The 15,767-nt window shown below is 39.5% G+C and overlaps 1 protein-coding gene across 2 annotated transcripts in view; it reads right to left on the bottom strand.

The window, feature by feature from the left end:
- ctnna2 (catenin (cadherin-associated protein), alpha 2) overlaps nt 1-15,767 on the bottom strand; it is a 307,283-nt gene that overhangs the window by 197,128 nt on the left and 94,388 nt on the right. For both annotated transcript variants that reach the window (XM_051384990.1, XM_051384991.1), the window contains exon 7: nt 13,771-13,974. In XM_051384990.1, coding sequence (XP_051240950.1) covers nt 13,771-13,974 — 204 coding nt within the window. The remainder of the gene's footprint in view (nt 1-13,770; nt 13,975-15,767) is intronic.

Below are 15,767 nucleotides of genomic sequence, written 5' to 3'. Positions count from 1 at the left end.
TCAAGATTATAGTTTGATGTGTAATGCCACATTCCTCATTTATCTCCATTCAGTGCATTGCATTCCTTTCTTCGTATTTTCACCTTACTCATAGCTCAATTATTTTACCATACATTCCATCTTCAAGCTCACAAGTCATTCTCCTCTACCTAAAATCTGTTGCAGCCTGCTCTTCTCTCATTCACTCATCTCTACCCTCCCATAGTTCATTCAGTGGGTTACACAGAACCCAGTTGAGACCAGTGTAATTGATCTGTGTTGTTGTGGTCCAGACAGTAATGATTGGGTGGTAGCTGCTAACATCACTTGCTCACACTGTTCCTTGTGAGAAAAAACACTGTTGGGTCAAGAGAGAGTGGTAAAAATGATTGTAGAATTTGGAGGCATTTCAAGACTTAAAAGCTGACAGTAGAGCAGTCTGACGATGACGCCGTCGAGGGCAGTCGGCTGTTTCGCATAAGAGGGGGCAAAGCTTTGTATTGGAGCATTACTACATTTCACACAACATCAGAGCGAGGAGGGCTGAGAGTGATGGTAAAGGGATGTGACAGAACACGCAAAAAGAGAGATAAGTCTAAAGGAAAGAGAGAACGATAGAAAACATGGCAAGAATTATGGAAGCTATGCAAAAAAAAAAAAAAACATCTGCAAGGCCATATGCTGATTCATGTGCTTCCATAAGAATGAGCTTTTCAGGACTCAGGGTCAGGAGTTCTTCCTGCAAGAGGTTGATTAAACTTGTATTTACCTTACAGGAGTAGGGTTAGGGAATACAAATTAAAAAACAGGGAAGAAAAATACTTAATGGGACACTGCCCCTATATTTGACTTTGCCAAACAAAATTATTGTGTGTGATTTACATTTAAGATTGCAGACAGTAAGCTTCAATTTTTCCATCTCAAAATAGATAAAATTGTAGATTTCAGATAAACATGGTTGAAAGGTCGGCCTTAAGGTGTTAACCATGAACACAAAAGTTTCCTGGAAAAAACAGGAAGATGTCTGACCTTTTCAAGTGGAGCATGACTAGAAGCTATTTCAACAGTTGCGCTCACTAATACCAAAACATTTGGCAGTATTAGCGAGGATTGCTAGTTATCGGATTATTGCTCACTGCTACATGTGGATACCCTGTACAACTAATTCCATTAGCCTCAAAAACAACTGTTGACAGATAGAGGGACATGCAGGTCTCAGCTTATGTAGGTAAAATGAGGAAGAGCTTGTTCTGCAACAGGACACCAGGAAAAGCAAACAAACACTCTACATAAGCCCACATTTGCACATACTGTATACATGCATTTGCACACACACACACACTGAGCAGGGCACATCCAAAGGCACAAAGGTTACACATACACAGAGGCACACTTTTTCTGCAAATTGTGGCTTGCATGCTTGATTTCCCAATGCATTTAGCCCCCTGCATCCATAACCCTAACATATGTAGCGGCTAATACAGTTAGAGCCTAGGTCTTTGCTTCTATGTCTGCTCACTTAATGATATTAGGGTTGATTCTATAGTTTGATCCAGCTATCAATGTCAATCATGTTAGCGCTACTCAAAGCAGCAAGCCCTTGAGGGGGATTGGCATTGGAGGGAGGGGGGAAGAGAGGAGAAGAGCTGGTAGCTTTCTAATGCAATATAGCTGCCAGATCTGAGAGCTTTTTATTACATTAATATGTTCCTGGATAATTCTATCTCATCTCCTAATATTACTTAGCCTAAAAAACCCAATTAAAGTCTCATTTATCCAATCACCTCAATCGGAGATGGTGACATAAGGGCATTCAGACAGCCATGTGATGGTTGCTTGCTACCGCCTACAGAGGATTCTGTTTCTTCTCCAGCCACAGAGCAAATCATAATTGGAATTGAGAGTATGGCACGCAGTATTCTCTAGCTGATATTATAGCTACCGCTCACACAATTGGTAAGCACACAGACTAAACAAGAGACTCATCTTGGGGCTTGTTGTTATCAGATGCTTGAGGAGGTGTTACGCAAATTACTTCATAGACTTTAGGGGATATAATAGACTATGTAATACAGTGTGAGGATCCAAACAATAATTGATGTAAGCTGGACATTATTAGACTTCATGATTAAGTCCAAATGACCTTTAGATCATTGCAGATCTTGATTATCATAGCTTTGGGGTTTCCATTTGGCAAGATTTTGACAAATCCTGCAAAATCATGCCAGATTCAATTGTTCTGATCAGTCCAAGAACAGCTTTATCCAATACATATTGTGAGAGAGTTAAAGGGTTGATCCTTCCTCCCTAACAAAAACAAAAAAAAAACAATATTTCTGCACAGTGGTTAGCAGGAGGGGTGAGACACCTCTGCAATGTTTGCTCTGTGTGGTGAGGTACTTCTTTCTTGAAAACATATGTCTCTGCCCTAAAAAGTTATATGCTTCCCTTCATTTTCCATTTTTTACTGAAACAAAAACACTAAAGGGACACTTAAACTGTCCCCTATGGTCAGCTCAAAGGCCCTTCTCGTCAGCCCAAGTGCCCTTATGTTTAGCCCAATTGCCTCTCTGCACAGGCAAAAGGATCCCCTGACCAAGGCCCAAGAGGCCTGCTGTTCAGACTAGGTATCCTTCAGTATCTTGTCTGGTGGGACCAAGTGCTTCTCAAGTGCCTCTCTGGTCAGCCTAAGTGTCACTCAAATGTACATCTGGATGGCCCAGGTGCACCCAAACTGTACCTCTGGTAAGCCCAAGTATCTTTCTGGTTGGTCCAGTGCCCCTCTGGTAAAGTGCCAGTTTAGTATGACTTTATAGCAAAAACAAACCCTAAACTTTATACTAACCTAAACAGTTTGTATGCTCAAGGTGCCTCTTTTTTTATTTCCATCCCTGCTCCTAAGAGAATAGGTGCACATCTCTGTTTCTGCCTCAGCATAGGTCTTACCAGAACTCATCAGACAGACTAATGTTAACTGCCAATGCGTCAGCTATATCAAAAAAACACTACTTCATTGATATCATTAGCATTGCTATTCAGTGTTTCCACCACTACAGGGATTAGCGGGCGGACCACCTGGTAATAATGACCAAGTACCACTAATCCCCATCAACAATCAGGCAACAGCATTTGCAGTGCTATCGATCAGAGCTGTAATTATGTCTGCTGCTGTAAAGGTGCCACACATGCAAAGGGAACAAATTCTGGGGATGCTTGACATTAAAAGCCTTTCTTTGGTAAATTACTGAAAGGTTTTTATTGTGAAGGCATTAAAGGGAAATACAGCTGTGGCTGGATCTCACTTTAATGCTAATCTTTAATAAAGACTTTAGTAACAGTGCTATATCACTGTGTGAATAAAATATGGAAGAAATTGAAATTGAAATAGAAATGTCAGAGAATCTGATTTAAATATTATGAGTGAAAAATGTTAAAAGAAGATGCAGACACACTGACTTAGTTAAATTATGAGCTGCAGTCAACAGGGGCTTGTTGCAGTTAAACCTCATCTATCATCAGGGTAAGTAACACATTTTACCCTCCCATTCCTGCTGAATGTAAAACTACTTGTGCCTCTCATGGTTGTTCCGGGTACAGCACTGCACACATATTCTGATGTAGATTTGACATATGTGGGGTACATGTTATGGAGACAAATTTAAAAGAAATGTGCTGTTTTTGCCAAGTTTGTGTGCAAATTAATGCTAAAAGAAATGCCATGAACATACATAATACTTAGTGCAACAGTGGTGTGTAGAAGGGTTTCTGTATACACAACTTGTCAAACTTTAAAGCTGATGGGCTGTAGCACCATGTCAGTTCCTGCTCATGTCAGCTCATAACAGGAAGCTGAGGCTACTGTGGACATATCATTGTCAAAACCGAATGATAAGCATTGAAGGGTAACTAGATGTGCTGATTAAATTGAGGCAGATGTTTAACAAGTTGTCACAGTCTTGGTCATCATAATAAAGACTGAATTTATTTTTTGAATTAGTTTTACATGTTCATAAGAATGCATGGGCAAAAAAATCAGCAGGGGCTGCATAACAATAACACAAAAATCCGTAACAGACAGATTGTGGACCTTGATTAAAGGTTTATGTCTTATGTAAAGCACTTTGAATTGTTTTGTTGTGTCGGTGCTATACAAATAAACTTCCCTTGACCTGCTTTGGATTCTCAACGAATTTCTAAGAGCATGGATAATCAAAAAGAAAGAAATCAAACAGGAACAAGAAAAAAAAAAAAATAGAAATAGAAAAGCACACAAATAAAAGCCAAAAATCTGACTATTATACAGCTATATGATTTGTGTTTGTTAAAGATAGTACAGAGGTCATGGTCTGAAAAAAAATGATCTGCGTTTGATGGATAAAATGCAACAGGTTCCATAACTGCTGTGAAGCTTATGTTCAGTTTTTGTTGAAGTCAGAGAGAAGTTGAAGAAGAACTCAGAGGTAAGTTGTAGGTTGCAGTGTTTTTACATGGTTGAAAAAATGCTACAGTTATTTTGTTCATTGTTTTATTGACATTGAAAAAGCCAAAAGAATAATGGAATTCCACATACATGTGTGGCCCCATACATGGATGAGACGTGGGCTCAGCAAAGTTATATAATAAAAAAAAAAGATCTTTTTAAAACCGTATGGGTCTTTTGGTGAATGTTTCACAGCAGGGAGCCAGGTAGCCTTGCTATCTCTTTAGAGGACATTCACTGTGGGTCAGTTGCTTCAGCTGTATCCCACTCGCTCTCAGGCTGAAGTGGTGAGAATAAAAGAGTCCTCCAAGTCTCCAGGGGGCCTTAAATCGACTTACAGTTTTTACCTGGGCCTTCTGGTCAGTCCCCTTCAGGGGCTATGTCTTTGAGTCAGCCTTCAATGGCTGAGAAAGCTAAGTTGTTCAAAGTGAGTGGTTTGTTGGTGCACAGTGGATTGCAGCTTGTCGTGTGGCGCATTAGGTGTTGACAGATGGGAGGGAGGGCATGGGACGCTGTGGGGAACCAATGATTTATTGCTAGGCCTGGGACACTTAACAGGGTGTAAGTGCTGAGTCTGGAGGGACCATAATGTGTGGACAATTGGAAAAAAGAGAGGAATAAACAAAGGGAATGACTAAAAAAGGAGAGAGTAGCTACTGAAGATTCGATCACTAGTCATTAAAGGAAGATTTTGATTAACTCCGGCATTAAAACAGGTCTGAAATAACTATTGTGTGGCAACAGTTGCATACTTTTAACAAGGGAATCATGCTTCTCTTAGAATAATAAGGACACCTCAAGGGTCTATTACCATAGATGTCAAATGAAGGGGAACATACACATTATTACGAGGAATTTCATTCAATGTTATTTGCATGAAGGATAAAGAGAAAGCATGAGTATGAGAGAGAGCAATAAAGAAAGAGAAACACACAAACACAGCAGGCGCCAAAGTAGTAGGCACACACAGATCACGCCAGGCCAACATTATAGCTCCGGGTACTGGTGGGTTCTCTCCTGCACAAGTAGATCCTCACGGCACACATCACTGCTGTGTGCTATATTCTGCTTATTACTTATAACCCAAACCCTGCTGTGCCACTTTTAATAATACACTTTTTAATATGATTTGATACACTTAATTTATCTCCAGTAGCGATTGGTGTTTAGCTATCATTGTACATTTGTGTACTGTTAATTACTGTCAAAAGTATGAATTATGGTGCGTGTCTTTAAACTTCAAATTAATTTAGTAACTCTCTTTTACACTTTTATACTAAAGCTTTACGACACTAGGTCTCACAAATTGATTTTGGTAAAACTGGACCATATTTTGAGGAGAAAATGCTTTCTGGTTTTCGCTCAGATATGCTCCGGCTGCTCCGCCTCAAGAAGAACAACATGAAAAAGTAGGGTATAAGTATGGTGGCCGACAGTTGGCTAAGTTCTGGAGAGGACAGTAAAAAGGTACGTTTTCCTTTATGTCTTTTTTAAACACTTGGTCGTAATCTTTTATAATATAATAATATTAGATTATTATAAAAATAATATATTATATTTTATAATATATAATATTATACAAGAATATTATAATAATATTATAATAATTATAATATTATTCTATAATATTAAATAATATTAAATAGTATTAAATAATATAATTATAATATTATAATTATATAATATTATAAAAGATTATGGCTAAGTGTTTAAAAAAGAAGGAAGGAAAATGTACCTTTTTACTGTCCTCTCCAAAACTTGTGGACCACCGTACTCATACCCTACTTTTTCAAAATTCTTCTTTTTTCTTCTTCTTCTTCTTCTTCTTCTTCTTCTTCTTCTTCTTCTTCTTCTTCTTGTCTTTCGGGTCTGGTCCCACAGGACTGGTCCATCTCTCAGGTCAGGTCCCCCTAGTGGCCTGGCGCACTTCCGTTTTGTCTAGTGAATTTGCAGCGTTTCTATCTGGCAGTTGTTTTGGGGTTTTGTGCTTCTGCTTCGTTTCTGTGATTGCCACACTTTTCTGTTGCTGTGTTTTTCTGTTGGATCTGTTTATGTGTTTGTGTGTTTTTGGATTTGCATCATTCCCGTGTTTTAAGCGTTTTGCCGTTTGCGGCGCATTTGCCCTTGTCGGCCACCGTATATAAGGGCCATGTAATGAGCTGGCCTAGGTGAAGGAAAAAGAAAAAGTTAAAAGATGTAAAAGTGTCCCAGTTCCCTATAGTGTTCACCCTGAATCTGTTTACATCTACCATCTACAAGGGTAGGTGTAATGAGCTAAGGCCTCAGCCCACACCTTTTCTGTCAGTGTAACTTGGTTTAAATGCGCATCTCATTTATATAAGTTGAAAACGACCAAATTAAAATCATTGATTAACATTGTTTCCACGTTTTGTGAATGTATCAGCCATAACATCATGTCCACTGGCAGGTGAGGTGAATAACACTGATTATCTTATTATCATGTCAGTGGGTGGGATATATATTAGGCAAAAAGTGAATGTTTTGTCCTCAAAGTTGATGTGTTAGAAGCAGGAAAAATGGGCAGCATAAGGATTTGAGCAACTTTGACAAGAGCCAAATAATGATGACTGGGTCAGAGGATCTCCAAAACTGCAGCTCTTGTGGGGTATTCCCGCTCTGCAGTGGTCAGTATCTATCAAAAGTGGTCCAAGGAAGAAAAAGCGGTGAACCGGTGCCAGCATCACTGGGGGCCAAGGTTCACTGATGCATGTGGGGAGTGAAGGCTGGCCTGTGTGGTCTGATCCAACAGCAAGCTACTGTAGCTCAAACTGCTGATGGGGCTGGCTTATCGGTGTATTACATATTGGGTGACAATTGGGTATTGGGTAAATTGAAATGATTTTTATTATATTTATCACTTGACAATGAATGAGCCATGGACTGGAACTGTTACCCAATACCTAGTCCCCGGTGACAAAACTTATCTGTGTCATCATTTTTGAGGCCCCCCCACAACACACACACACACAATTAGCCTTAGAAAACCCTGTCAAGGTAAATTCATCCTCCTTGCGTCTCTTACGGCCATGCCCTTCAGCCAGCTTAGGGTGATGGACAGTGGAGCACATCAGAGGACCAAGGGGACGGAAGAAGTATTGATCAGGTCTGTTTTGTTCAGCTGTGCTCGTCAAATCTAGACTTTAGTGCCACTGAGATCATGTTGTACTGTAAACACAAGAATGATACTCAAAACAGTAGCAGGCTTGCTCTGTGTTTTGTGGTGGTGCCTTGGCAGTGTCAGGTTTGGTTACATATAAATTCTTTGTGTGGAAGCTTTTAGACAATGAGGAGAGACAGTGTGGGCAACTGCTGGCTCTGAGTGGTTTATCTTTCCAGACTGATGACTCTCATCTGAGACAAGATGGTCTCAGATGGAAAGAGGAGTTTTACACAGCCACAGGTCCTCATTCATTAAGTGTTCACACACACAGATTTGATTTTAAATTAACAAAAATTAAGAAAGGTTTTCAGGGGTTCATTAATAATTAAGTATTTCTCTCTGAAAACTTTTTTACACACCAACAGTAAGTGAAGTAAACCACCGCTCCATTGCCGAAATTCAGCATTGGTGCAATTTATCACTGAACACAGAGAGTCGCAGTAGATCCGTATTCGACTATTGGAGAGAGGCTTTCACTGCTCTCAGGCTGTCCAAACAGCACTTATTTTTTTTTTTTTTAGGTATAAAGTATAATGGCCTTTAGCCCAGGGGCTCACTATTGATCACTGCCCACACATCTCCTTCCCTGCACCTGTCAATGTTCAGCGGCTTTGTCTGCCCTCACTGTGTATCTCTTTTATACGTTCTACTAACACTGCCATTTTCACTTTTAAGACAATGGCAGGTGAAGAAAGGAGAAAATATGATGGTGTTGACAGCACAATAATAATGCATTTTATTCATGGAGCGCTTTTCATGTTACTCAAAGACACTTCACATAAGTTAAAATACATAACAAGCACATAGAAACACACACATTTTACAGTATGTGATCAGTCAGCCAAATTGTTGATTGAGCATTCTTCGCGGCAAATCCCAAATGAGCTGTGCGAGCGAGAGCGCCATCCGTCTCTCTCTAATGATCATCCTACCTCACAACCCTTGTTTAGTTTTATGTGCCACATCCAGCTAACAGTGAGATTAGTGCGCTTGCTATCACACTCCCTAAATCCTTCTCTCTGCTGCTTGCAGGGCTGCCGAGTTGCCCCCTTTCACCTGCCGTGGTTTTTGGCTATGGCTATATTCTGCCCAGGATCCCTTGACCCAAGCTGGTAATGCATTACTCCCCAGATCAATTGATAGATTGGCCCTGTCGGAGCTGCCGTAACTAAATCAGCTGCTCCTGATGATTCAGCACCAACCAGGGAGCCGGGCCTGCTGTCACCAATCACAGATCACCAGTAGCTGAGACAGGTATGGACATTCTCCTGTCACTTGAACCTAATTTATTGCCAGCTACCACATTGATTAACCTTGTGCTGTGGTTCAAGCTTCCTATAAAAATTTGTGTGTTGGGAGGGAAGGGGGGAGAGGGGTGACTGAATGAAGGAGGAGGAGGAAACATAAGGGCAAGTGGATGTTTACATTGCTTCAGTAAACTTTGAACAAAAGGACTTTCACTGTGCAGCCAGGAGCAACTTGTGGCAGCTGGTAACATTTTGCTTGGGGTAATTATGTCTCTGGATGTTTCAGTGATAAACAATATTTTTAACTAATGCATTTCAGATTATGTGGGAAACTATTCTCTGCAGCTGGAATCTACTTCACTGACCAATAATCGTTAATTATCTCTGATCTATTAAGGTTTCTCAGTAGCAGTATTTGTAATTTTATAAATATGTGATATCAATATCTATATATAGACTATTGTTACCAGTATGGAATCCATAGTGTGCAAAACCACATTATTAAGATTAGATTTAGAATTAGTAACTCACAACTGTGGGCACCTGTCACAATGCCTACCAAACTTTATGAAAGACTTTAAACTGGTTGATTTCTTTCAGTCACTTTTAGGTTACGTGTAATATTTCATAAAGTGAGCCAGGGTCACAGTAATACATAAACTACAAATTACATTTGTGAGTCATCCCTGAAAGAGTAAGGCTAAAATCTCTCAGGTGAAGATTTCTTAAAATCTTAAGGAATACATGTACATTTCTTAGTAGGAAGGCATCATTATCTAAAACTGTAATAAAAAGTTATGTACAGTAGTTATACCTGGGGTTAGGCTTAAAAAACTTTCAGTTTTAATTTATTTTGAGATTTACAGCTATCACCTATGCAGATAGCAAAACTATCTGCATTATTCATTAAATAATACACTTTGTGAGCAGGGTTGGTAACGATATCCCCCATATTCATTCTCGGTTGTTGATTTACCCTCATTGGGATGCTGAACTGAGAAGTGGAAGCATTTTGTTCTTTGTGTCTCTGTGATTTACTCTCTGTTCTTTGCGAGGACAGCCAGGGGCTGTCAGCAATCTCCCAGCTGTAGCCTCTAAAACACAACTCATGGGCCTAATGAACCAAGGCACAATTACTTTAGCAAAAAGCTGCCTTGCCTTAAGAGGGGGAAAGGGCATCTGAGTGTTCATGAACATGCACATGATTTTAGTTTTTTTTTTTTTTAAATAATTAAAAGGAAAGTAACTCTAACAGCATTCTCTGAGCAAACATTGGCCATAATGTTTTTATTCTGAATGAAAGAACCATACCTTTCATTCAGCAGTCTCGTCTTTTAATATTAATACTGTTCACTGCTTTTGCAGACTTATTCTACTAATCGTCCACAAATCTGTATACTTCTCCTATTGCGCTGATGATATTTTATATAATAATAACAATAGCAATAACTGTAAAATAGTTTTACAAGTTAAGAAAAATGGAGAGAAAAATAAAAAAATATGAATATTAAATTACGACCAGAGAGGATCTCTAATCTAATGAGGACCTTTATTTCATAACCCCCCCGCTGTTTTTACACTACTTCATGAGCACAGATGCCACAACAAATACACATTATTAGGTTTAAGAGTACTGAACAGGGCATTTTGCCAGCAGGAGAACTGATACTTTAGGGATCAATAGAGAGCTGGCTTGCCAATTGCTCAATGGCTGCAAATGACACTTAATACATGCCAGATCGACCCTTAGTGCACAGTGTCAGCAGGTCGCACATGCAGGAAAATCCAATGGATTATCATCAGGATTTAATTTTGATCACTGAACAAAAGTCAAAATATATTAAATAATACAGGGTTAAATATTGTAGTTTACGTCAGGTTGTTTATAAGTTAACTTTATTTTTAAAATATTTTCGGGCTAAGTCTAGATTTTCACCATGGTGAATGAAAAGTATTATTTCCTTTAAGGATAAATCCAGTCCTTTACAAGCACTCTGGTTCCCTCCTTGACACAGCAGCATGGTCCACTTCAGATCGCCAGCTCACTTATAAAATCCTAAAAGTTCTCATTTTAGGCCCAAGTAATGGTTTACAAAACTAACACTAAACAGCTGAAAAGAAAGGATGTGATAACAGGTTCTTAAGAGAACATATGAGAGGACTGTTAATCCTTTATTTACCACTAGCAGCATCCCTAAGGTATTAACACCTTCTGGGTTCCTTCCTCCACAGATGGCCATACTACTCTAGGCTACAATGTCCAATGTGTCCAGTTTTGTAGAACACATGGATATATTACAGTCATTTTGAACAAAGTACTAACTCACCAACAGTCAAGGCCCATTAGGGGTTATCTAAGAACTCAGGCTGGCCTAGTAAGTGCTCCACTGTGGAAGTTATAGGCTCTGCCTTTTCGGTGATCTATGGCTCTGTTTAGGGCACCTGACAGGTTGCCATGTCGATTGTATCTCAATGTTAACTTTACATTACCAATTCCTTGCACAAGAAAGAATGGGTGTTAAAGTTTTAAGTCCATTCAGACTCATCTTTGACTAAAGTATCCTTATGTACCATATTATTGCAATCCTAGTATTTTTGTTGTTTTCGCCACCACTGCTTCTGTTGTTCTGTCAGTGTTTCCTCTATGTTGATTTTGGAGCGGTGGCCCGCCGCTGTTAAATTTCTGCCGCCACAGTATCAGAAATGGGGCAGACGCACAATTTAGTCACGGTTGCCTTTTAAATGATCCTGCCGACATAATGCACCCCCGTTGGCTGCCGCTCACACTGCAATTTAATAACAAGTAGAACTATTCAGAGGTTATTGGGGCTGTCCAGTTTAACTCTACATACTGTTGTGTTGATGTAGCTTATTGTCAAAACGTTCGCTTTCTTCCAAGTCGACTATTAAACTAACAGCTCCACCAAAAACGTCACCGCGGTGGGTCCGTTTTAATTGGACAACGTTCAACTTGTCAGTTCTCAGCTCAACGTCCTGATATCAAACATCTGGAAACAGTAAAACGGTATTTGTTTGTGTTGCAGGGAAGTTTCAGTTCTGCTTCATACGTAAAACGTTTGTGACGGGACGGGACCGGGGGGGAAAGATGGGCATTGTTCGAACAGGCCTGCCCCCACTGCTAAAAAATATCCTAGAGGAAACACTGTCTGTATTGTGAAAAAAAAGCCCATTCAATAAGAAATAATGCCATCGTCTTTAGTGCCATTCCTTTCAGTAAAGCGAGTTAAAGTCTTCACTTTTCTAATATTTCATATTTTGTAATATATATATTGTGACCACGTTATTTATCAGGTAGGTATCAAGCTATCATGTGTTAAGATGTGTGTGTGCACACCCTTGATATATGATTATGTATTGGTGTCACCAGAAATCATACTACGAGTACTCTGCCAACAGTTAGATGATGACTGGGCACAGTACAAATCGTAAGTGGGGGAAGGATGGGGTGTTTTTTTTTTTTTTTTTACTTAACCGCTGCCACATCAAATGTCTGCATCGCATCTCTGCAGACAAATGCAGGAATGAGTCAAACACTCAAAACACACTTGGTTTTAAGACTATAAAAGGAGATTAGATATTACATTTTCAGTGTTTGACATTGAAGGTTTCTAAAATATTTGTGTTCTAGTTTAATAGCACAATCGCATTCCAGCACAAAGACGTTGTGTGTGCAAAGTCACTGACACTGTATCAAACTGCATTTAATATTTCCATTTATTGTAGACAAAGCGCCAAGAGCTCACAACTTACTGTGCACAAAAGGGTCTGTTGAAGTAGAATATAAATTGGACGTGTGTGATGATTAATCATTGTCTCATAACAGCTGTGCCAATCACAGTGGTGCATGAAGAAAATGGCTCACCAAATGGAAGGGAAAAGTCAATACCAAGAACGAAAATACTGGTGCCCAGGAGGTTTACAGCTGCAGACATGTGACATTACCCATACTCCCATATTGTATGTAGCCAAAGGCCTGTGATGTGCCTTTTTAACATTTACATAGATGGAGGTACTGAATGTCCTCTCATGTCATGTTTTGTGGATATTTGTTTTGTTCCTCACAATTATTGCATATGCAGTCAGTGACTCTGATGTTGGCTATAGTAAGTACACAGTTGTTTTTTAAGTGTTACATTTTGTTGGTTGCTTTTTGGTTGTTTTGCTAAAATCATTAATAATGTTGCATTTCCTGAAATGTGGCTATGTATATAAAAATCATCAGAACAGTGATTGTTGTATGTCATTCAGCATTATTTTGAAGTTGTGCATTTCAGTGAAGAAGTTACTTTGCATCTCCGGGATCATAAAATTATCACCAAAGCAATGTTGTGCTGAAAATAGACCTAGTCATTTTTTTTCTCAGCATGTCAAAGAGCAGATATTTACCAACACCTTTCCTTCCACCGTCTCATCTCCTCCCACCCTCGCACCTGTCATACTCCTCTAAGAACAAAAATACCAAAGCGATTGGCAAAGAGCAATTCAGGGTGAGGAACAGCCAACATGTTGGAACACTAGTGTTTGCACCGCCCATAAAAATAGAGCCTCATATGTCAAACAGAGGACATCATTTTGGTTGAGTAAGGCTAAGATAGCCTAATGAGAAGCCTTTTTAGCATGAGAGAAACTATATTATTTAATTGGAGAGAGGTGTTTAGTTTAGCATTTCTACAAAAATAACAACTGATCAGAAAATATGTTGACAGCGAGGTGTTGTCAGGACTAAGCAGAAAGGTCAAAGGAGATCAGCAGCATGTGTCTTTTTCAATGATGTGTGAGCGTGTGTTCAATTAGTTGCAGAAATAAGCATGTGTGCACTTGCATTTAGCTAATGAGCATCAAATTATCAGAAGGAAACTCACGTTGTTCATGTACTCGCTCAGCAAGTCTTGAAGGGCCTGTCGAACGGCGTTGCACTCTGCCACGATGCGTTCACGGCGGTCGTCACGTGTGCACGAAGAGTCAGCCATTAGTGCGGCACCACTGATGATGCTCTCCAAACGCTCCTCCAGAGAGGGCCGGAAACGAGCCTCGCTGAATGTGAGAGGGTCCAGGATGATCTTGTTCTGTAGGGAAAAAAGACAAGTAGAAGGTCAGGGCAGTAATGTAAACCTATAGGGCTGAAGCGTGACCAATGGAGGATCAAACTGAGAAACTGGATCTTGAAATAAGATTTAATCGTAGGCTTTGATAAATATCTGCTAAGAGGTTTTAGTGCTTTGTGTGACAGCAGTGTTTGCCTGTAGGGAATCATTTGCAGCCTTATCAGTTAACCATATATAAAAACATGCCGGGAGCCTGCCAACCAGTCAGTGTACTAGTTAAAATGTTTAAAGCTTAGTAGGAGAGTCGAGCGTATCAAAAAAGTAGGACAATGTGCCCCTTTCTGCATACATTACTACTGTTTTAACAAGTGTTTTATTTCAGTGGCAAGTATATAACATCGGGAAAAAATACACACAAACTTCGATAATGATTTAAACAAAAAGATTCTGTTGGGACAATATTTATTGTGACGGTTCCCTTCTGTCACCTCTCACTTTCTGTGACTGTGAGAATGTAAACTCCCAGCATCCCATTGTTCGTCCTTATTTCTCTCTTCCCCCTTTACTCTTTCCTCTCTACTTGTCCACACATTACAGTGTGGCCCAAGAGCACCACTAATGCGAGTAAACAGCTGAGGTTGCCGTCTGCAGCTTTAGACACAAAGTCTGCCAACTAACTTTACACAAAGGAAAGTTAACGCAGAGCCGTTAACTCTGCAAAGCATTGGAGCAAAACACCTTTCCTTCCTGCAACCTGCATAAGCGTGGAGTGTAACGTACTGCATAGACAGTTTCAGATAACTTAACAGTGTTAACAGCTAAGCTAGCCAGTTAATAATGTTAAAAACTCCCTTTTAACTTGGCACTGTTCATCTAAGTTCACACACACACACACACACACACACACACACACACATACCTCAATTCAGCTTCAAACCTCAGTGCATGCATGAAGAGAGGAAGCTCGACATGCCCTTTGCCAACAATGACACACACATACATACACACACACACACACACACACACACACATACATAGCACCTACAATTCCATGCATGAAAAGAAAAATAGGCCTGGTACCATTAAGGTTTGGAACCATCTTAGATGTTTGCTTACAATAGTAATTAATAATAATAGCTTTGAAATATTGAGTTAGAAAGTTGCATTTTCTCCTCCTATAAAATGTTTTGTAATAAATCCCCTCAAGGATAAAATTGTAGCCAAACTAAAAAGAATCTTCTTGTTAAAAACCCACAACTAAATCACTTTTTTCTTTCACGCCAAAAATGTGTAATTACTAATATAAATCAGATGGTCATAATAGAGTTATATTTGCTTTAAGAACATGAAATGCTTCCACTGTGTTTTAATACATTGGCAAACAGCAGTCAAAAATGCAGTGAGGTTGTTAACAAATTTATTAAGAATGGAAATGGACATTACAATGGAAATTGTAGCACTGAATGAGGCTGAATCGCTACAACAGCTACGACAGTCAGCTACCATAACTACGATAGACAAAACCAGGGATACATAAAAAAGGTCGAACACAGGATAGCTTGACCTGGAGATAATACATTTAAAGTAACACCCAAAATCTGTTTGGGCATTAAACACTCGCTCCCTGTTGACTTGCAGGTTTCAGGGTTGTCTCTTTGAGGTTGCATTCTTTCTCTTTTATTATGGACCTCTTAAGCAAAATGTGACACCACAGGGATATGCCCCCCTTTCCACACACCTTATAATGTCAGATTATTTCATCTGATCTCTGTAGTGGTGGAATGACTGTATCTGTGAGTTATTATGCTCATACT

The sequence above is a fragment of the Dicentrarchus labrax genome, unplaced genomic scaffold (genome assembly GCF_905237075.1).
Source record: "Dicentrarchus labrax unplaced genomic scaffold, dlabrax2021, whole genome shotgun sequence".
Lineage (NCBI taxonomy): Eukaryota > Metazoa > Chordata > Actinopteri > Moronidae > Dicentrarchus > Dicentrarchus labrax.
This window is presented reverse-complemented; position numbering and strand designations above follow the sequence as displayed.